The sequence below is a fragment of the Bubalus kerabau genome, chromosome 2, assembly GCF_029407905.1.
Source record: "Bubalus kerabau isolate K-KA32 ecotype Philippines breed swamp buffalo chromosome 2, PCC_UOA_SB_1v2, whole genome shotgun sequence".
Classification (NCBI taxonomy): Eukaryota; Metazoa; Chordata; class Mammalia; order Artiodactyla; family Bovidae; genus Bubalus; species Bubalus kerabau.
The window spans coordinates 48,148,690-48,171,942 of NC_073625.1; the positions used below are offsets into that span (position 1 = coordinate 48,148,690).

The 23,253-nt window shown below is 39.9% G+C and overlaps 1 protein-coding gene across 11 annotated transcripts in view; it reads right to left on the reverse strand.

Moving 5' to 3' along the window:
* Nucleotides 1–23,253, reverse strand: part of ITSN1 (intersectin 1) — a 244,199-nt gene that overhangs the window by 118,609 nt on the left and 102,337 nt on the right. For all 11 annotated transcript variants that reach the window (XM_055567645.1, XM_055567643.1, XM_055567641.1 and 8 more), the window contains 8 exons: nucleotides 20,169–20,232; nucleotides 17,146–17,283; nucleotides 15,465–15,580; nucleotides 11,240–11,502; nucleotides 8,359–8,508; nucleotides 8,133–8,273; nucleotides 522–609; nucleotides 259–398 (listed from right to left, as the gene is read on the reverse strand). In XM_055567645.1, coding sequence (XP_055423620.1) covers nucleotides 259–398; nucleotides 522–609; nucleotides 8,133–8,273; nucleotides 8,359–8,508; nucleotides 11,240–11,502; nucleotides 15,465–15,580; nucleotides 17,146–17,283; nucleotides 20,169–20,232 — 1,100 coding nt within the window. The remainder of the gene's footprint in view (nucleotides 1–258; nucleotides 399–521; nucleotides 610–8,132; nucleotides 8,274–8,358; nucleotides 8,509–11,239; nucleotides 11,503–15,464; nucleotides 15,581–17,145; nucleotides 17,284–20,168; nucleotides 20,233–23,253) is intronic.

The window sequence follows — 23,253 nt, forward strand, 5'->3', positions numbered from 1 at the left end:
TGAAAGACAGATGTCAAGTTGGGGTCACTTACTCAGTCCTTTATTTAAAGAGGCCAGATTCATTTTTATTTTTTAAAGGACAAAAATTCAACTCAGATTGTTTAATGTTCATCTATAAATGTGAGGGCTTTTTATGAAGGCTGACAAACCAGCAGAATAAATTTTCCTGCCTGGAGGTCAAATATCAACTAACCATCTTGGCCACTTAGAAAAATTAACAAAGTAAGACATACATGTGGGCACACACAGAATAGGTACCTTCAGCTGATTGTTGAAAATATCAATCTCCTGTAATTTTGACCGAGTTTCTTTCTCCACTTCATCCAGTTGGTCTCGTAGCTGCTGCCGAGCCAGTTCTTTCGCTTCTAAGGCTCTTTTGAGTGTGAGAAGTGAATCCCCTGTTTTAGAAAAACATGGGGAGATAAGAAAAACAAACTGGCAGTGAGGAAAAACGGCTTTTCAGGTTCTCATTTCTTGCCTGTGAGGAAGGAAAATGTCAACTTTAAAAAGAAAACACCTACTGTGCAAACTGTTTTGCTGAACTTGTTTCAATTGGTCATTGAGTATCTGTTTTTCTGGAATAAGTCTTCCAAGCATTTGCTGGGACTCCTAGGAGAGAAAGAGAACGTAGCAATGAATGGTGGAGAAAACTTCCATGTTTAGATCCAAAGTCCTGGCAGGCAGAGGTCAATTTTCTGCTCCTTCAAAGATTCTCCTAACCTCATCCCAAATCGACTACAGCGAAACAGCATTTAATCACTAGTCAGGGTTGTTGTTGTTTTCTTGCCAAGAAATTAATTGTTTGCCAAATGCTTCTCACTGAAATAAAGTTTAAATAAGACAGTTATAGCTCCCTTGGTATTTCTTACATTTTTATTGACTTACTGCCTCTTTATAAGCTTTTAAAAGTGAACCACAAGTACAACTCAGCAGAGAAAATGGAAAGGAATGATCTCTCAAATTGCACTAGGATCAAATACAAATGCAGTGACCCTGATATTTGTAAACGGACTCAGTAGTTTAAACAGGAAGTGTTCTGTCAGGAACTCTGATCCTTAATAGGGCTGAACTGAGGGTGACCACACACCTGAAGTCAGAAACAGAATTCAAACCAGGACTTTAATAATTAGAATCTTAGCTGCCATATGTGGCTCCACCAGAGGATAAAGCCACAGTTTTAAACAGCTGCACAGAAATCTTGAATCGACTGTTTTTTAACCGACACAGATAAAAGCTAAACCATGTTGTACAGGACTGTGAGGCATTTTCACAGGTGACTTGAGAATCAACTGTATTTGCCTAAGTTCAGCTTAAATTATTCAATGTAGTTTCTACATATATTAGGAAAAAAGACAGCTTTTGTAGCCTTTATTAAGGAATATTTGACTTCTGGGGCTTCCCCAGTGGCTCAGTGATAAAGAATTTGCCTGCAATGCAAACCCAGGTTCAATCCCTAAGTTGGGAAAATCCCCTGGAGGAGGGTATGGCAGCTACTCAAGTATTCTTGCCTGGAGAATCCCATGGACAGAGGAGTCTGGAGGGCAACAGTCCATGAGGTCGCGAAGAGTCAGATATGACTGAAGTGACTTAGCATGCACACACGCGTGCATTTGACTTTCATTTTTACTCTGACTTAAGAAAAATAAATCTCTATGTATTAACTTTTCGTTTGAAAAGTAAAAATGTCTTCATGAAAAATTTTCACCTGAGGCTGAAAACCAGTCCTTTCTGGAACAACCACCTTTAGATACCGACTGGCTTGTATGTAAGAAATCTTTGTGTACTATACATCCCAACCGTAGGGCGATACAGCTCAGTGGAGAACATTTGGAAGCATCTTCTCACATGAATAATTCACACACAAAAAAGTACTGTCCCCAATCCCATCAAATTTAGACAAAACAGAATACACAAATCAGAACATTTTTCCAAAAAAGCATAGCCAACTGGGCTCCTCCTCTTATTCGCCTCACTAAACCAAGGCCATGTCTCTGACCAATCTCAAATTTTCTTTCCTGAACCAGGGCAAACAATGAAGTATCAAGATGAAGCCCAGCTCAAAATCACTGAGACACGAAATCTTAACCAGTGGACCACCGGGGAAGTCCCAACATTACTTCTAAATGTACAATCTAACTTTCTAAAAATAGGTCAAATCAGTATGAAGGGATACTTGAATCATTTGCATAGCAAGAATCTGCTAATACTTACAAAGAAAGAAAACCGATATATCATTGCCTACTATGTACCTGACTTTCTTCAAACCATGCATTATTTTTAACTTCACTGCTTTTTCAGGAACCTTGATCTGTATTTTATTTTCAATAACTAAACACACTAAGCATCAATCATAAACATATGTATGGATACACAGCATTCAGAGATAATAAATAAACCTATGGTTTTTGGTCCTAAATTTTCTAAGGGCATATTTTATGAAACTTCTCATAAATAGTTAGTGAAAGACACAGAGAGTTAACATAGAAAAGATCATATTTGTGCATGCGTTTTAAAATATTTTCAAATAATTTCTAGCAGTGAACTTCTGATACTATTTACATTATATGTCATATTCTAATATTTCAAATCTCAAATTAATTAGGATTTCTGTGATAATCAGGAAGGACACTGAAGATATGAACAACACTAAGAACCAACTTGATTGACTTACATTTGGGGGACACCCTACTCAGCTTCAACAGAGTACATGGAACATTCACCAAGACAGATCACATGCTGAGCCATAACATAAGTCTCAATAAACTTAAAAGGATTAAAATCACACAGACTGTGCTCACAGATCATACCATAAATAAACCAGAAATCAATCAGACAGCTCAGAAAAAATAAATCCAAGTATTTGGAAACTAAACTACATAATTCTAAATAACCCTTCAAAGAAATGACAAAGGAAATCAAAAACAGGTTCTGAATGGAATGAATATAAAAATACAACATGTTAAAATTTGTGTAATATGGCTATGATGATGCTTGGAAGGAAATTTACAGCTTAATATGTTTATATATTATCAGAAATCAAGAAAGGTCCAAATTCAATAATCTAAGCTCTTCGTAATAGGCTAGATAGAAGCAAATTAAACCCAAAATAAGTAAACGGAAGGAAATAATGAGCCAAAGTAAATGAAATAGAAAACAGAGATACCATAGAGAAAAAAAACAATAAAATAAACCATTTATTTAAAAAACATCAATAAAGCCAATTAGTTCCCAGCTAGACTGTTGGAGAAAAGAGGGAGGTGGAAGAGAAGGGAGAGAACAAAGAGAAGGAGAGGAGGAGTAGGAATGGGAGGTAAATGACACAAATTCTCAACATCAGGATGTAACATCACTACAGACGCTACAGACTTGCAAAGAATAAGTGAATATAGTAAACAATTTTATACAAATAAATTTGTTAACTTAGATGAAACAGACACATTCACTGAAAGATACAAATTATCAAAAGAGAATACAGCACAAATAGAAAACTGGAATAGCCCTGTATCTACTAAACAAATTTTGCAATTGTAAGTCCTACCACAATGAAATGTCCAGGTCCATAAGGCTTCACTAGTGAATGCCACCACAAATTTAAGCAAGAAACAGTAATCCCTTGGTATCCATGAAGTACTGGTTTCAGGATCTCCACAATAAAAAAACCCAAGGATGTTCAAGTCCCTTACATAGAATAGCTAAGTATGATTGGCACTCTGAATCCTAGGGTTGGTTGAATCTACACAGATGGACCAACTGCACCGAGACTGGAGTCTGATAACTATGAAAGGTAGTGAGACAAAGTTTTTAAGAAATATATAGGGTTTTAATCTTCCCTGGTGGGTCAGACGGTAAAGAATCTGCCTGCAATGCAGGAGACTCGGGTCTAATCCCTCGGTCAGGAAGATCCCCTGGAGAAGGGAATGGCTACCCACTCCATTATTCTTGCCCGGAGAATCCCATGGACAGAGGAGCACAGTAGGCTATAGTCCATAAGGTCGCAAAGAGTCGGATGCAACTGAAAAACTAACACTTTCATACTTTCATACAGGATTTTAAGAGAGAAGCTGAAAGGGTTAGCTAGGGAGGCAGGGTGGTGTCAAGTTAAGAAGGAAAGTTTTGAAGTAACATAAACTGGGTTAAATTTGGATTCTTGTTGCCCAGCTAGAAACTGATTCTGAAACAGAATATTCCCTTCTAGAATCTTCACTTTCCCACTTATGAGAGTAACGATATGCCCTTACTAGGGTATTGTGGAATTCTATTTAATATTCACATTAAGGTCTTCACATGCCAGGCCTTCGATAAACAGTAGCTACCACCACAGACAGTCTAACATCCAGTCCATCTGGATTCAGCAAGTCTAGGATCAAATTTCAATTCAAATATGCAGACACAAGATAGATAGGACTATCATACTATCCATTTTACATAAAGAACTTGAGCATCCATGGATTTTGGTATCCTCAGTTAGCTTGGAACCAGGGCCCCATGGATATCAAGGGAGGACTACCATTTCATATAATTCTTAGAAAATGAAAAAGAATATACCTTATTTACTTCCTTATTATCCTGATACCAAAGCTAGATGAGGACATTATGAGAAATGAAACTAATATCCCCCATGAATTTAAATAAAAACTCATAATAAGTTGATCTAAATGATAATTTTTTAAAACAATAATATACCATGACAAAGGGTAGTTTCATTGAGTTAGACAGGCTGTGGTCCATGTGATTAGATTGGTTAGTTTTCTGTGATTGTGGTTTTCAGTCTGTGTGCCCTCTGATGGAGAAGGATAAGAGGCTTATGAAAGTTTCCTGATGGGAGAGACTGACTGAGGGGGAAACTTTATTTTTTGGGGCTCCAAAATCACTGTGGATGGTGACCAGAGCCATGAATTTAAAAGACACTTACTCCTTGGAAGAAAAGTTATGACCAACCTAGACAGCATACTGAAAAACAGAGCCATTACTTTGTCAACAAAGGTCCATCTAGTCAAGGCTATGGTTTTTCCAGTAGTCATGTATGGATGTGAGAGTTGGACTATAAAGAAAGCTGAGTGCAGAAGAATTGATGCTTTTGAACTGTGGTGTTGCAGAAGACTCTTGAGAGGACCTTGGACTGCAAGGAGACATAACCAGTTAATCCTAAAGGAAATCAGTCCTGAGTGTTCATTGGAAGGACTGATGTTGAAGCTGAAACTCCAATACTTTGGCCACCTGATGCAAAGAACTGACTCATTGGAAAAGACCCTGATGCTGGGAAAGATTGAAGGTGGGAGAAGAAGGGGACGACAGAGGACGAGATGGTTGGATGGCATCACCAACTCAATGGACATGAATTTGAGTAAACTCTGGGAGTTGGTGATGGACAGGGAGACCTGGTGTGCGGCAGTCCATGGGGTCGCAAAGAGTCAGACACTACTGAGCGACTGAACTGACTGAACTGAAGGGCAGTTTACCCCAAGAATGGAAAGTTGGTTTAACATTCAAATTTAAATCAATGTAAAGCACCATATTAATAAAATAAAAGGGAAAAAAAACACTTTAAAATCTCCATAGTTGCAGGTCAACAGAGGGAGATACTGGTAAAAGGATAGATGTAGATCAGCATAACAAAAGAGAGTCTAGGAAAGATTTTTACAAATGTGGTCAACTGATTATCAACAAACTACTAAGGTTTTTAATAAACATGGATAGAACAAACTGGGTGTCGGTATGGAAAAAAGTGACTCTCATTACCTTACCTTGCACTTAACGTAAAAATCAATCAAAACTGGATCACAGAACTAAGTATGTTAGATAAAAGTATAAAACTTCTGGAAGAAAACATAAGGGAAAACATCTTCAATCTTGGGATAGTCAAAGCTTTCTCGGATAGAACATAAAAAACCGTAAAAGAAAAAATAAATTGAAATTTAAAAGTTAAAACACCTGCCCTTTAAGAAACACCATTACAAAAATGAAAAGGCAAGCCAGAGACTAGGTGAAAATATTTGCAAAACACCTATCTGACAAAGGACTTCTTATAAGACTATATAAAGAACTGTGATAATAAGATAAGCAACCCAATAAAGGATGAGTTAAAGATTTGTTCACAAAACACATACAGAAGATGCACACTAATACACATAAGAACCAACAGCCAACAGCATTCAGCCTTCAGGGAGATGCAGATTAAAGTTACATGAGACATTGTTGCCCACCCACCAGAGACGCTGAAAACAATGACAAAAGGGAGTGTTGGCGAGAGTGAGGGGCAGCTGAAGGGCTGGTGCACTGCTGGTGAGAATGTGAAATGACACAACCACTGTAGAAACAGTTTGATAGACTCTAACATGGCTAAGCACATACTTATATGACAGTAATTCCCCTCCTAAAGTTTAACCAAGAGAATTAAAATATATTTCCACATAAAGAAATATAAGTAAATACTCATTGCAGCTTTAGTCATAAAGTCCAAAACTGGAAAAAACCTAAATGTCCCTCAGCAGGTGATGGGATAAACAAGGAAATACTACTCAGTGATGAAAAGGAAGAAAAGCTATGACCAACCTAGACAGCATATTAAAAAGGAGAGAGACATTACTTTGCCAACAAAGTAATGCCAAATTTTCCACCTAGTCAAAGCTCTGCTTTTTCCAGTAGTCATGTATGAATGTGAGAGATGGACTATAAAGAAAGCTGAATGCCGAAGAATTGATGCTTTTGAACTGTGGTGTTGGAGAAGACTCTTGAGGGTCCCTTGGACTGCAAGATCAAACCAGTCAATCCTAAAGGAAATCAGTCATGAATAGTCATTGGAAGGACTGATGTTGAAGCTGAAGTTCAATACTTTGGCCACCAGATGCGAAGAATTGACTCACTGGTAAAGGAGGAGATGGGGACGACAGCGTGAGATAGTTGGATGGTGTCACTGACTTGATGGACATGAGTCTGAGCAAGCTCGGGGAGTTGGTGATGGACAGGGATGGGGTCACAAAAAGAGTTGGACAAAATTGAGTGACTGAACTGACTGAACTGATGAAAAGGAACAAAGGACTGATTCACTCAAAAATATGGATAAATCTCAAAACTGTCAGGCTGAGAAAAAGAAGCTGAAATTAAAGTCACGGTGTCCAAAACTGATCACCTTTTAGGATGGTATGCAGAACAGTATCTACATGAATTGGATACCCCCTCTAACTCAATACTTGAAACCAAACCAGGAAATTTTAACAACTTGGTGGTGAAGGCTGAATAGGTAATAAAATGAAAGCAGAACTGCTTAGAGTACTCCATTGTGTCTCCAACTATTCTCTATACACGTATCTCTGGAACTCCCCCTGATATACTTAATTGCACTTCTTTATTGTGGTTATCATGGTAAAGCCAAAGTCCCAGGAGTAGACTACAGGTCCTGCATGATCCAGCCCCCAGCTGCTCCAACCATAGCTGTCTCCTTGCTGTAACTGGCATCCCAGAGACCAGCTTATAGCCTTAGTTCTTCTGCACAACTGTTGCCCTACCTAGAACTTGCTCTGCTAGATGTCCATCTGGCTCAGCCATTCACCTCTTTCAAGTCTTTGCCCCAACATCATACTCACAGAGATGCCTGACCTGACCACATTACTTAAAATCACAGGCCTCTCTATTGGAGACTCTCTTCCCTACTCGCTCTCCAGAGCAACTTTCCCTCTTCTAATAGAGAACATGCTAGTCTTATTTCCTGAGTCCTTGTCTACCCTGCAAACAGAAGGTAAGCTCCATGAGGGCAGGGTTTGTCTCTGTTATCCACTGCTGGATCCTCAGTGCTTACCAGTCCTTGCACTGAGTTGGCATGCAGCAGTCCCAGCAAGTGTGCTGAATTACCAGACAGCCTACTTTCAGACGATGAGCTGATTGGATGGCATCACCAACTCAATGGACGTGAATCTGAGCAAATTCTGGGAGATAGTGAAGGACAGTGAAGCCTGGGTGCTGCAGTCCATGGGGTCACAGCGTCGGACACGACTTAGCAACTGAGCAACAAGTACTTTCAGGCAAGTACCCTGTCTGCTTCATCTTGGCCTGCTAGATGCTTGCTGCGTGAATAAGTGAATGAAGTGAATCAAAGAAAGGAAGCCAAAAGGCTTTTAAGGGACATATTTTCTCACCTGTAATTGCTGTTGTAGGTGGGTGATTTCTGCAATTCTCAACTCTCTAGATTTGTTTGTGCTCTCAATTTCTTGCCTTTGGGTTGTCAGTCGACATCTGATATCCTGAAGTTTTCCTTCTAATTGATGTTTTTTATCATTCTTTAACAAGTGAAAAATAATAAGAATCATTAGCATTTAACAATTCAATGCAAGTGGGTTCCCAAAGCACAATCAAACTACTCACTAGAGCTTCTAATTCAAATTCCAAAGTCTTTTTCTTTGCTTTCAGTACAACTATGTCTTCTTGTTCTTTGTTTCTTTGATTTAATAGTTCTTGTCTTCGATTCCGTTCCCATTCAAGCTGTCTTTGCCTTTCAAGCTCCCGTTTCGCAGCCTGTGACATACACAAACAGACGATTTATTAACTGCTCAGTTCTTACACTCTTCAATGTCTCTTAATAAATGTTACATCTCGTAAGTCTTTTCTTTTAGGGATGAAATGGTATTAAACATGACAAGTGACTTTCATTATAAAACAGCACATTTCATACAAATATGTTATTACTTCTATGGGAAAAGAGAGAATATTCAGAAAGGCAATCACAGTCACATGGGTTGAGAACAGAAAGGACTATTGGATCACTGACATTTGATTCCTTAGGCCTCTAAGGATGCTTGGTGCAGTAAGTAAACCTGCTCTTCCTTATTTACTGACTCATAAAAGAAAACAAGGAAAATTATGGGAGTTCCTTGGTGGCTAGGACTCCAAGATCCCAATGCAGGATGCCCGGGTCCAATCCCTGGTCAAGGAACTAGATACCACATGCTTCAACTAAAGATCCCACATGCTGCAACTAAGACCTGCAAGTCGCTCAGTCGTGTCCTACTCTATGCAACCCCAGAGACGGCAGCCCACCGGGCTCCCCGTCCCTGGGATTCTCCAGGCAAGAACACTGGACTGAGTTGCCATTTCCTTCTCCAATGCATGAAAGTGAAAAGTGGAAGTGAAGTCGCTCAGCCTAGAGCAGCCAAATAAATACAACAAAATTATCTTTTCAAAAAAGGCAAGTTAACCTAGGAAAACCCCCAGAACTAAAACACAAAACAAAAAAAAACTTTCTTCCATCAAACGAGTAATTATTATTTCTTCTGTCATAGGAGAAATTATTTATCTCAAGCTTTAAAAGTCCATGACTCCTATGTCCCTAATCATTTGTTTCCTTGTTAGCACAGAAGGCTCTGTAATTTTTCCAGCAACGTCAGCTCTCTTCAACCCTGACTCTGATGGCTGCTGGGCAGAGGAAGTGTAAGGGCACTTGGCACTCTTCATTGTATCATAACTGCTTCTTACATATTTGTGCTCCAGCTACACTGTAAGGGCCTGGAGGACAGGTGGGTACCTAGTCACCACAACATCTCCAGGAACTTAACCAATGCCTGGCACATCGTAAATGCCAATTATATAGTTCTGAACAAACACTCTGAAATGCTTTAAAAAAAAAAAATTAAAGAAGGAAAGGTGGCCTATCTTTTGGTTGTCATTCTGGAAAGGAAAATCTTGCTATTATCTGTGTGTATGTGCCTAAATGAAAAGGCACCTTACAGCTAGAAGTTTTCAAAAGCATTCATCAGGAGATGAAACCAAAGTATTATTTTTTTATAAAGAAAAAAATCCCTCATCTTTAAAATACATTTCATCCACACAAGAGGATCACGGCATTGCTTCTGTCACAACATACTAAAACTGGAAAGACAGACAAGAGATTGGCTTGGCCCACATCCAGGTATGGCACCAAATTTAGGAAGCCTTCCATAAAATACAGTAAAGATTACTAGACTTGTTTTCTAAAGTGGAAAAAGAAAAAGATGACAAACACTTTAATTATTTAGTGTGGTACCATTACAGTGGTTTAAAAAACAATTTCAGTAAACGCTCAGCCTCTCCACCATATGAACCTTTCTATTTCTATATGTGTATATGAATGCAGAAAAAAGGCTAAAAAATACATAATTGATAGCAATAGTTTGTCATAAGACTCAGTTATCAAAAACTTGTATATGAATGTTCATAGCAACATTATTCAAAATACCCAAAAGGTAGGAAAAAAAAACCCAAATGTCCATCAAGTTGATGAGTAGATAAATAAAATGTTGTCTATCCAGATAATGGAATATTACTCAGTTATAAAAAGGAATAGGTATTTATTCAATCTACACACTGGATGAACCTTGAAAGTGAAAGCCAGACACAAAAAGCCACATATTCTATGATTCCGCTTATCCAAAATGTCCAGAATAGGCAAAGGTGTAAAGACAGAAATTCAATCTGTGGTTGTTAAGGGCAAGGCGCAATGGGAAAGGGGAGTAGTAACTCCTTAATGGTTAAGGAATTTTTTTTTCAGGGTGATGAATCAGTGGTGATGGTCACACAACTTTGTGAATAACTAAAACTACTGAATTGTAAAAAGAAAAAAACAAGACTGGGTTAATGTATTATTGTTGTGTTGTGCTCAGTCACTCACTTGTCTCTGACTCTTTGTGACACCAAGGAGTGTAGCCTGCCAGGCTCCTCAGTCCATGGGATTTTCCAGACAAGAATACTGGACTGGGTGCCATTTCCTTCTCCAGGGGATTTTCCCATTCCAGGGATCAAACCTGCATCTCCTGCACTGGCAGGCAGATTCTTTACCACTGAGCCATCAGGGAAGGCCATATTTTTATGCTTTCTTAAAATTTTGTTTTTTCAAACTTAGACGGTATAAAGAATCTGCCTGCAATGTGGGAGACCTAGGTTCGGATCTTTGGGTTGGGAAGATCCCCTGGAGGAGGGCATGGCAACCCACTCCAGTATTCTTGCCTAGAGAATCCCATAGACAGAGGAGCCTGACGGGGCTAGAGTCCATGGGGTCGCAGAGAGTTGGACACGACTGAGCGACTAAGCACATGGCATGTGTGAATCTCAGTTCCCCAGACCAGGGATCGGACCTGTGTCTCCTGCCATCTCTTGCACCGCAGGTGGATTCCTCACCTGCTGAGCCATCAGGGAAGCCCCGATACACTACTAACGCTTAAACAATTCTAGAAGAGCGCCTGCGTTAATGACACGACTGTTTCCAGCTGCTCACCTCCCGCCTCTCGATTTCCTTCCTTCGCTCCTCCTCCCTCTGCCGCTCCAGCTCCCGCTGCTTCTCTAGCTGCTTTTCCAGCTCCAGTTGTCTTTTGCGCTCCTGCTCCTGGCGCTCCCGCTCCTTCCTCTCCTGTTCTGCCCGCTCCAGCTGGGCCAGGCGCTCCTGCTCTTTACGCTGCTGCTCCAAGAGCGCTTGTCTCCGCTTCTCCAGCTCCAGGTTGCCCCGTTCAAAGTTCTCCCGCTTCTTATCTTCAAAGGTTACTTTCAGACAAGAGACAGCACGATTATGAAAAGCCATATGATGTTCAACAGACATTTTCAAAGGAAAAACTCCACAGCACATCGTCAATGAGTAACGGACCTGCAGATAGGAACTCCCTAAGCTTCCCGCCCACCTCTGCCCTCACGGATAAGCACCAGGTACAGGCCCTTTCACTCAGCATCTTGTTTACATACCCTCCCCTGCAGATGAACCGCATCACAGCATTCAGAACACCCAAAACTCGGCTTCTGGAATAATCTTTCGACAGAACTTCTCCATCATCACTCATTCTCCATACCTTCCCTGTTACTCTATCCTTTCCTTTTTCTACGACCTTGGTTCAGCAACTGACCCTCTCTCTCCTCTATACCACAAACTTCTCCCTTTCTACCTCTTTTTCTTTGGCCAGCAGGCGTGAGGTATCTTAATTCCCCAACCAGCAATTTAACCCTAGCTCCCTGCATTGGGAGCCCAGAGTCTTAACCACTGGACCACCAGGAAAGTCCTTCCCTTTCTATCTCTTTTTCCTTTGCATAAAACTGTGCCATTCTGTTTTCAATTTTAACAAACAGAATGGCTTCTGAAAATAGAGGTAAGATGATACATCTCCTCCCGGGTTTTGCACTGAAGAGCAGGTTGTGCCCTAATCACTATGCAGAGGACACCCAGTAAACTAGTTTTCCCAACCTATTATTCAGTTTCCTTCTTTGAAGAACACCAAGGTAATGAATTTTAGATGATCCTCAGGTCAACAATTTTTTTTCTGTGATCCTTGCTAACACTATTTGCACCCATTTTATTTTACTTAAAAAAAAAAAAAAAATTCCATGCTCCATGTCCCTTCTGTGTTTTCAGCAGTGTCAACTCAGCTTTGTGTTTGCCTCACACGCTTCTCCTGGGAGCCAACCCCAGACACTGGAAGCTCTCGTTCCCAGCCTGTGCAGCACGCCATTCCCATTGTCCCCAATCTATTTCAAGAACTGTCACTTCACACTGTCTTGAGATACATAGCTGTGAGCATCCTTTTGGCTTCTTCCCACATTCCTGCCTGGCCTCCACTGAAGACACTTTCCTTAAACACGGCAGTTAGATGAGAGATCGGAGATGGTAAGCAAGTTTTGTTTTCTTGTTCTTTTTGCTCCTTTAGTGGTTTCACAAGAGGCAACACCCATTTCACTCTGCCACTTTAAAACTGCAAGTCCTCTCAGCCAGAAAAAGGAATGAAGTAATGATGCATGCAAACCTAGACAGCGTATTAAAAAGCAGAGACATCACTTTACCAACAAAGGTCCATATAGTCAAAGCTATGTTTTTCCAGTAGTCATGTACGGATGTGAGAAAAGTGCAAGTGGAAACCACTCACTCATGTCTGGCTCTTTGCAACCCCATGGACTATACAGTCCATGGAATTCTGGAGGCCAGGATATTGGAGTGGGTAGCCATTCCCTTCTCCAGGGGGTCTTGGACCACAAAAAAAGGCTGAAAACCGAAAAACTGATGCTTTTGAAATGTGGTGTTGGAGAAGACTCTTGAGAGTCTTGAGAGTCCCTTGGACTGCAAGGATATCAAACCAGTCAATCCTAAAGGAAATCAGTCCTGAATATTCATTGGAAGGACTGATGCTGAAGCTGAAGCTCCAATACTTTGGACACCTGAGGTGAAGAGCTGACTCATTGGAAATGACCCTGATGCTGGGAAAGATTGAATGCGGGAGGAGAAGGGGACAGCAGAGGATGAGAAGGTTGGATGGCAGAACCGACTTGATGGACATGAGTTTGAGCAAACTCGGGGAGCTGGTGAAAGGGAAGCCTGGCATGCTGCAGTCCATGGGGTTGCAAAGAGTAGGACACAACTGAGCAACTGAACAACATTGTGGATAAAATCTCAAAAATACTATGCTAAGTGAAAGAAGCCAGACATGAAAGAATACCAACTGCATAATACTATTTCTATGAAATATTCAGAGGGGGTAAATCCAAAGACATAGATAGCAGGCTGATGATTACTAGGGAATGGGGAAAAGGGAGAATGTTGAGTAACTAGCTATGGCCATTGTTTTGGACTGAGTGTTTTCCACCCTATCAATTCAGATGTGGAAGCAGTGGGCTGGTATTTGGAGAGGGGATCTTTGTAATTCGGGTTAAGATAAAGTCATGACTATGGGACCTTCGTTATGAATTAGTGGCCTTATAAGAAAAGGGAGAGTCATCTTTCTCTTTTCATGTGCACACACCCAGAAAAGGCCAAGTGAGGATCTGGTCAGAGTGCAGCCATCTGCAAGTCAGGAAAAGCGCCCTCACCAGGAACAGAATTGAATGGCATCCTGATCATGCACTTTTCTATCCTCCAGAACTGTAAGAAGTAAATTGCTGCTGTTTAAGGCACCCAGACTAGCTGACTTTGAATGATCAATATTATGTTAAGCAAATTTTACCTCAATTAAAAAAAAACAACAAAAACCGAAAGTCCCTATATACCTTTTTAATTCCAAAATCTGGCCCCATTTCTGATACACAGAGGCACATAATAAACAGCTGTTGAAAGAAAGAACGCATTAACCAAAACCTCTAATAATGTCACATCTTGTTCAAAACTTGAAATGTTGGACTTTCCTGGTGGCACAGAAGACAGGAATCCACCTGCCAATGCAGGGGACATGGGTTTGATCCCTGGTCCAGGAAGACTCCACACACCGTGGGACAACTAAGCCTGAGAGCTCCAGTTACTGAAGGCAGCTCCAGAGCCTTTGCTCAGCAACAGAGAGAAGCCACTGCAATGAGAAGCCCACACACCATAATTCAGAGTTGACCCAGCTCGCCTCAACTATAGAAAGCCCTTGCATGGCAATGAAGACCCAGTGCAGCCAAAAAAATAATTAAATATCTTCCACCAACAGAAAAAGAAAATTCCAAATTCTAAGGATTCCTGTCCTTATTTGCCTGAAGACTTTATTCCCATGATTACTAATCTGAAATGTTCCTCCTTCCCAATATGCAATATAATGACTCTGTTGATCAAATCTCAACTCCACTGTGACCTCTTTCATAGAGATTTAACTCCCAGTGTATTTGCCAGTCTGTGCTAACCAACCACAAGTAAGCTCTGCTGTGTATCTATAATTCTGCCTTCATGAATTTATCACAGTTATGCATTGCTTTGATGGTTTTTTATATGGATGTCTTAAATCCTCAGTTGTATCCTAACCTTCTAGAGGGCATGGACCATGTATTATTAACGTTTAGAGTCTTCACTGTACTCAACACACTTCCACAAAGAACATTTTCCGGAAGCAGTTTCAGTGAACAAAAGGTAATTTAGTTGAAGAGGAGGGCGGGAGAGCTAGTAGTGTCCTCCGCAGGTCGGTTATTCCCTGAGCACCTGAAATGCAGCAAAATGACACTGACAGAGTATTTACCGTTTTCTCTTGACTCCATAATAAATTTCATCAGGGTGTCTCAGTATCAATTATCACTTCATATTAATAATTCATAACCACCAGAGAATATTTTAATAGTATGATAATTTCTCATTGTAAATGAGGGTAATTTAAATTAGGTTCCTATTAAATTTAAAATAGCTTCTTGCTATCAAGGAGCTTTCGATTCTGTAACAACATGAGAAAACAACAGAAGGCAACTTTACATTCTATTTCTATACTGGTGGTATTAAGTCATTACCTTAAAGACTTAACAATTTTCAGTGCTTTATAGATAACATTTATAAAATTTCTGGTAAGTGTTGAATAGATTTCAATTTCAGAGCTAGAACAAAGGTGCATCAGTACCTTCTATACATATATTAAAATCCAAAAAGCATATGCAAAGTGTCTCCTTTCTGACTAAGGTCAGGTAAAGAAACATAGCAATAATGTCATTAGCTAAATATATTTTACCTCCATCTTTGCCTTAGAGACAGAAAATCTCTAACAGGCTATAAAATTCAAATATGAAGACTGTCTTACCAGGTAGTTTCTTTTCTAGTTGTTGCTGTTCATCTTCCAAAACTGGTTCCTCTGGCAACCTCTGATCCACCGAAGTTGAGGTTATGACAGATATACCACTACCAGATCGAACTCTTCTGCAATTGTGGAAAAAAGAAAATGGTTTCACGTCTAGTTGCCAAGATAGAATTGAGCAAACCATGAAAATCCACCTTTTAAAGATTATGCCATAGAAAATGGAGCAGATGTAATTTTTGGTAAGGAAAAGATAAAAATGTGCTCTTCTCAATTTATATAAAGAGTTTTTAAAAAATGAATATCTGAATGTCATCAGACTCTGAATGTCAAGTTCATTTAAGTATTTAGAACCATCACAAGATTAGGACAATTTCAAAGGATTAAATCAGTTAACAATCTTCAAGTGGTTACAGCAGTGCCTGAGACACAGTTTCCTTCCTATGGAATATAAATTCTTCCAAGGAAGACTAGCAACTCTGCTAATTGTCAGCATCTCCTTTCCCCTTCCAGAATCTCTACATTTGCTCTCTTAATAAACACATGGAATGACTACACTTAATAGTCCTTAAATCACATAGTTTACCAGCTAGTTTCACTTTCCCCCATTATCTTTCTCTCTTAAACCAGTCTACCTATCTTCTTTCTATGCTTTTTTTATGTCGGCTTCCACCTTGCAGGTCAGATGGTAAAGAGTCTGCCTGCAATGCCGGAGACCTGGGTTTGATCCCTGGGTTGGGAAGATCCCCTGGAGGAGGGCATGGCAATCCATTTCATTCTTCTTGCCTGGAGAACCTCCATGGACAGAGAAGCCTGGAGACGGACACTACTGAGCACCTAACACACACACACACACACATACAAACATACCCACCAACGTTAAGTGTCTCTTGTGATTCTTGCAGCTGTGAGATGTTATGAACAAACTGTCCAGCTACTGGTTTCTTCCTACACCGTGTTCTCAGCTTCCCCGTACTTCATATGTGCTGACTGCAATGGTTCCATGTCTCATACTTTTATGGAGACTTTGCCCCTAATCTTTCCCGACATTGGAGGAATCGGGACAGAAATTCTTATCTGGGCTTCTTTTGTTCTTCTGTGCACTTGTAAGAGCTCAAATTTGTCTTTTGAGTTAAAGCTTTGAGAGGCAGTTGTCTGAGAGGGTTATGTGTACATGGCTGTGTGTGGGTGGGGGATACAAGTCCTCCCAACTGGACTCTGAACTACCCTCTCGACCTCTCTACTGAGATTGTAATTCAGACCAGGATAATTTTCTTTCATTATTTTGCTGATTATAATTTCTACATTGCCAGCATTTTGTTACCTCTGGAATGTGCAGAATTCACAGGCAGAATCTCCATCATTCATTTTCTATGTGCAGGCTGATGTTGTTTCACTTTAACTGCTAAAGTTATTTGGTGAGTTTTGATTACATGGATTGTCCTAAAAGCACCAATTTTATGATGTTATACTTGATTGTTTTACTAACAGTCTATTTAAGTACTTTAAAGAACGGAACAGGCAAAGATTAACACAAAAGCTGCCTAAGAAGATTCAGTTCAATACGTGGAGATTTCATTCACTTGCCAAGAAGAAAAAATGACCATAAGATATATAGCCAACAAAACCAAGTTTGAAATGAACATACTTAGCACACAATTTCTTATGAGAACCAAATATTCCTTACCTAAAGGAAGGTGGAATGTATTCTGGGGGCAGGACCGGTGGCAATGGTTGACCAGACATAGCTACATCAATGAGGTGCATAGCCAGGATAAATTCTTCTGCTGTGAGTTTTCCATCTTGATCAATGTCAGAAAGATTCCTATTCAACAGAAAGTTCATTGTAATCTAGTTTCATGAAAATGCATGCTCGTTACTATACACGAGTGATTTCAAGGATCTGTTTTCTCATTCTGACTCTATGCCAGTTGAGTCCTTCTGTACCTCCATTTATAAAAATTGTACCGACTTCATACCACTGTTACAAAGACAAAATGAGACAACCCATCTAGCTGGGGTGGTGCTCAGCATTCAACAGATGTTAACTGTGATTATACTTACATGCTTCTCAGTCCTTGCACCCATTTAAGCTATGTCATACTCACATTCCATGTGTGTTTAAACACCACGCTCCACAGACTATCAGGTCAGATACTAAATGTTTAAGCCTTGCAGAACACACAATCACTATCACACTGAATTCTGCTGCTCCAGCAGGAAACTAGCCACAGACAGTAAACAAAGAAATGAATGGGCACAGCTGTCTTTACAACAAAACTTCACCTACAAAATCAGCTGCAGACAACATTTAGCTAACTGGACCAACCCCTGATCCAGGACTCCAAGGGTGGGTCTTCACGGCCTCCAACCAGAGGCAAGGTGTTTTTTGTTCCTTAACCTCACGATTTAATCACCACTGTTCTTTATAATCTTAATATAGGATTAGCTAATTAAACAGACCTTCCCCAGCAAGTCCAAGAATATGACTTTTTAAAAAAACAACTGGACACCAAAAAGAGAATGCACGACAACAAAGCTGTTCACTAAGATGTCAACAGAACAGACGCTACACTGAGCAACTAACTGGGCTTTGCTGATGCCATAAATCAAGAAACTCCTCCAAAGTCTGAAATTTCCTCAGGTGGCATAAACTTTTTTTTTTTTTTTTAAGGTACAATTTCCATAATATCCACCCCTTTTATACAGTACGGTTCTGTGAGTTTGGACAAACACAATCAGTTGTATGGCTACTACAATGAAACAGAACAGTTTCATCACTGCCCAAATTTCCCTGCCTCTTTACAGTCACCCCTTCCTTGCCTCCGGACGTTGGTAAACACATTTCATTATATGCTAGTGTCATGAAAACAACCAGCCTCCATAAATGTGAGGTCTTTAGCTTTTATTTCAGAGGGTCCTAGGATACTGGTGCACATCCAGACTTCAAGAGGTCTGGATGTGTCACAGAGATAAGATGTTTGCTAACTGGTCTATTATTACTCTAATGCAAAAGGTAGGCTCTTTAATACAAAACAGAAAGGGCCAGGCTGGGCTTGACCTAGAGCTTGACCACTTATGAAACAACCAAATCAACGTGCCTGCAGCAAAATTAGGAACCTAGCAGGTAAGCAGTGCAGACCGGGTTTATCTTCCTGGCAGAATCAATGAATAATGCATAACTGAGAGAGAAACACTCCTGAAGAAACCATTCTAGTTAATATTTAAGTGTAAAGAATCCTACAGAATTTAGGCAATCAATAAGCAAATCCTACAGGATTTGCTCATCAATAGCTACTAAAAATCATTACAGAGAACCCCCTGGTGGTCCAGTGGATAGGACTCTGCTTTTCCATTGCAGAGGGTACAGGTTTGATCCCTGGTTAGAGAACTAAGCTCTCGTAAGCCATGCGGCACAGGCGAAAAAAAAACCAAAAATTAATTACAAAATAGACAGAAAGACATTTGTGTGCCTCCTGATAAAAGTACTCAGTATCATCTCTGATGCACTTTGCAAAAAAAAAAAATCAAATTTGAATCTGACAAGTGGTTCTCCTCAGATCTGAATCAGTGGTTCTCAAACACTGATTGATTTGGTACTGCAAAGAACATCTGTCAGTGTCTGGAGACATTTCTGATTGTCACATGTGGGGGATGGCGGGGATCATACTACTGGAGTTGGCAGAGGCCAGAGACACCACTTAACCAGCAAAGGGTTATCATGCCAAAAATGTCAACAGCACTGAGGTGGAGAAACTCTACCTTAGATCTAATTTCCAATCTACAGGAAATACAAGAATGAATTAATACCACAAGGGTGCAATCAGCTAAAGGTGGGCTGGAAGAAAGCATAGGACAAATGATCTGGGGGTTTTTTTGGTGGGGGTGGGTAAGGGAAAGGGGAGAATAAGGCCAGAGGAAATTTATAGGTTAAAGGAGACTTAAAAGGTGCATCAACCATCTGTTACAAAATATAGATTTATTTTAGTCCTGATTTGAACAAATCAACTATAAAAAATTCTGAGACAATCTAAGGAATTTAAACACTATCTGATTAACTTAATGATAAGAATTTCTATTAACAGTTTTAAGTGGACTTTTAGTATTATGGTCATGTAGAAAAAAAATTCCTATGTCTTCTCAAGATACAGGCTGAAATATTTGCAGATGGAAATGATATAATGACTGAGATTTGGCTTAAAATAATTGAAAGGAGGGGAGAGGCAGGACTAGCCATGAGGGGACATTTATTTAGGATGTGTTATGGAGGGATTGGGGGCAGGAGGAGAAGGGGACAACAGAGGATGAGATGGCTGGATGGTATCACTGATTCGATGGACGTGAGTCTGCGTGAACTCCGGGAATTGGTGATGGACAGGAAAGCCTGGCGTGCTGAGATTCATGGGGGTCGCAAAGAGTCGGACATGACTGAGCAACTGAACTGAACTGAACTGATGAGTTCTTGAGAATTCATTATATTAATCTCTCTGCTTCTGTATTTTTAAAAATCAAAAGGGGGTAGTAAAAGGGACAACTTTAAATCATTTTAACTACTGAATCATTGTGAGTTAAAACTCACTGAAAAATTAAGCATACTCCATATATCACCCCTTATAAATAACAGTGTCAATCTAAAGACTCATTAGGCCCTATCTATTTAAGAAATAAAATTTCCACTTTATAAAAACCAAGGGACTTTTCATTCCTTACCATATTGAAGCCAGCTGAGCCTGTGGTAAACTTGATTGCATAAGAATAGTTCTTGCTTGGGGACCTAAATGAAAGCCAGGAAAAAAAATAAAGATGAATCAGCAAATCTTCACTGTCTAGGAAGATCAGTGTTCTGCACACAGGTACTATGCAATCTCATGCAATCACAGTGCTTTAAACAATATTTGCTATTACCCAATGGGCTTTTCAATAAGGAAATTAAGCCCCAGTGAAAAAGGGAAAAAACACAAAGCATAGCACCTGGCACACAGCCAATAAATTTTTGTTAAATAGATGTTTAATGAGGAATGAGTATGTAAAACATAAGAGTTTCAATATATAACCTGCCCTTTGGTCCAGGTGACCATCTCTATTTGTATCAGGTTTTTATTCACAAAGCTGAAATGTGTCCTCTCTAAATGCAATATCATCTGCCACCTCCATCATGATGACTATCAAATTTAGACAAGAGTCAGAGAATCTCAAAAGAGGAAGCGACCTTAGAGAAAACTCTTCTACCCATTTCATTATGCAGACTTAAAAAAAAAAAAAATTTGCTCATGGTTGCATAAATGGCCAATATCACAGCCATTTCCTAGGTTTGTAATAAAGAATTCCTGGAATTTCAACTTTCCTCTCAAAATTAGCTCTCATTTCTTAAAATACTTGTGTATATATCTTCATTTCTGGCATGAAACTAGCTTTAGATACCAGGAAGCCTACAATGGAAGATTTTGAATGTTGAAATAAACCAGTGTTAAGAAGAGAGTGACAAATGTCTCATGTCCTTCAATGATTTCCAAGGGGTGGGCCCAGGATGACAGGTAATAGATCAAGGAATGCAAAGTGGTAGCAATCATGCTGGGAAGATTACCATGTATAATATTTTGCTTGGTCTTCAGTATACTGGAATGAGGAAAGTTCACCGATCATTTTATTTAGTCTCTAACACTGTATTTAGAGGGCTTCCGTGGTGGCTGAAACGGTGCCTGCAATGCACCGTTCATTTCCTGAGTCGGGAAAATCCCCTGGAGAAGGGAACGGCTACCCACTCCAGTATTCTTGCTTGCAGAATTCCATGGACAGAGGAGTATGACTAAGGGACTAACTCTTTCTTTCACTGCATTTAGAATACTGGCAATATTAAAGTAGAATCAGCATAAGTTTAGTGAAAGCTTTCATTTATACTTGTAACAACACTGTGCCCACTACAGAACTGTATAAAAGAAAGTTCATATTTCATTTACTTAATAAAAAATGTAACAACAAATTTTAAAAACTAGCCCTGGACCTGGATATCAGGAGATACGGATTCCACTCTTGACTCTTCCACTCTCTAATGACATGTGACATTAATAAAATCACTTTCCCTCTCTAAGAGGAAGTTCTTTTATCTCTGAAATGAGGGACATGATCTAGAACAGGGAGTGGCAAACCACAGTCCACAGGCGTTCTCCAGTCCTCCAGCTGTTTTTGTAAATAGTTTCACTGAAACATAGCTATGCCCATTCACTTAACATATTGTGGCTGCTTTCATACTGCGATGGCAAAGCTGAATAGTTACAACAGTGTATGACTGAAAGCCTAAACTATTTAGTATTTTGCTCTTTAAAGAGAAAGTCTGTGATCCCTATTGTCTTTTGCAATTCTAATATGGGACTCTGTTAAGTCTTAAGGCCAGGTTAAGAAACATTAAACTAGATCAGCAACAGTGAAGACAGTATCTTAGCATAACAGAGCAACCTGCTGAGGAAGCCTGCATTCATGAAGAGTACTGACTTAGAAGAAAATATTAAGGATATAAACAAAATCTCAAGTTCACAAAGCCTATAATGGGTACCCATGATTGGGCAGGGAAGCAGGAATGTAAAGGACAGAGATAATTCAATGAAGTCAAAAGTTTAGTTCAAACAATGACTTTTTAGCTTCTGAGATTAGCATATGAATAACCAAATAACACAGTCACTGTTTCAGAATGCAAGGAGATAATAAAATACCTCTTTGAGAAAAGGACTAGCAAGAATAGCAGTTCCAGAATTCTGTGTGTGTATGTTAGTCACTCAGTCCTGTCCAACTCTATGCAAACCCATGGACTGTAGCCACCAGGCTTCTCTGTTCATGGGACTCTCCAGGCAAGAAAACTGGAGTGGACTGCCATACCCTCCTCCAGGGGATCTTCCCAACCCAAGGATCAAACCCAGGTCTCCTGCATTGCAGGCAGACTCTTTAACATCTGAGACACAAGGGAAGCCTAGAATTGTAGAGCTACTTATATCACTTTGATTAAAGAACTCTTTTTTTTTTATGAGTGTATCTTTTAAGACCATGCAATAGTATATACATCAAGTTGGGAAGGAACAGGGGGATACTCATCTAATGAGGTGTATCAGATAAATCAACTCAGGGAATCTTCACTGACTCAATGGACATGAGTTTGAGTAAGCTCCAGGAGTTGGTGATGGACAGGGAAGCCTGGAGTGCTACAGTCCATGGGTCACAAAGAGCTGGACATGACTGAGCAACTAAACAACAACAACCCCTTATTAGAAAGATTTCTGGACAGCATCATAAAATCCTTTGAGTCTTTCTGATGTAGACAACAGAATCTTTTTTTTAATTCACAGAGAGCATGTAACTTAACTCTGACCTTTTATACATGAAGAAATAAGATCCAAGTAGGTAAATTGAACTCCAGCTGGTAAGTGGCAAGGCCAGGTTCCAAACTCCCCAATCATTCCCCTTTCACCCCGCCCCTGCAGTCATCACTGATTCTTTGAGTAGGCAGTTTCAAGTTGACCTCCAAAGCTGGACTTCAGAAGGTGAACCAGGTTTCCTTCATAGCAGTGTTCCTTTCTAGTGCTTTGATTTGCACACTCGTGGCATTTGGGATGCTGGGGGATCCTTGGTCTAGGTTCTATTACTAAGAAGCAAAAGCCTGAGGCAGTGGAGAATGAAGTAACTGTGGCCTTATCAGTTGATGAGAACTTATCAATCAGTCGATGAGATAAAAGGAACAATGAAAACACTGTTTAGAAAGAAGTACAGGTAAATAGAGCGAAGTCTGGAAAATCTTTGGCCCAATATC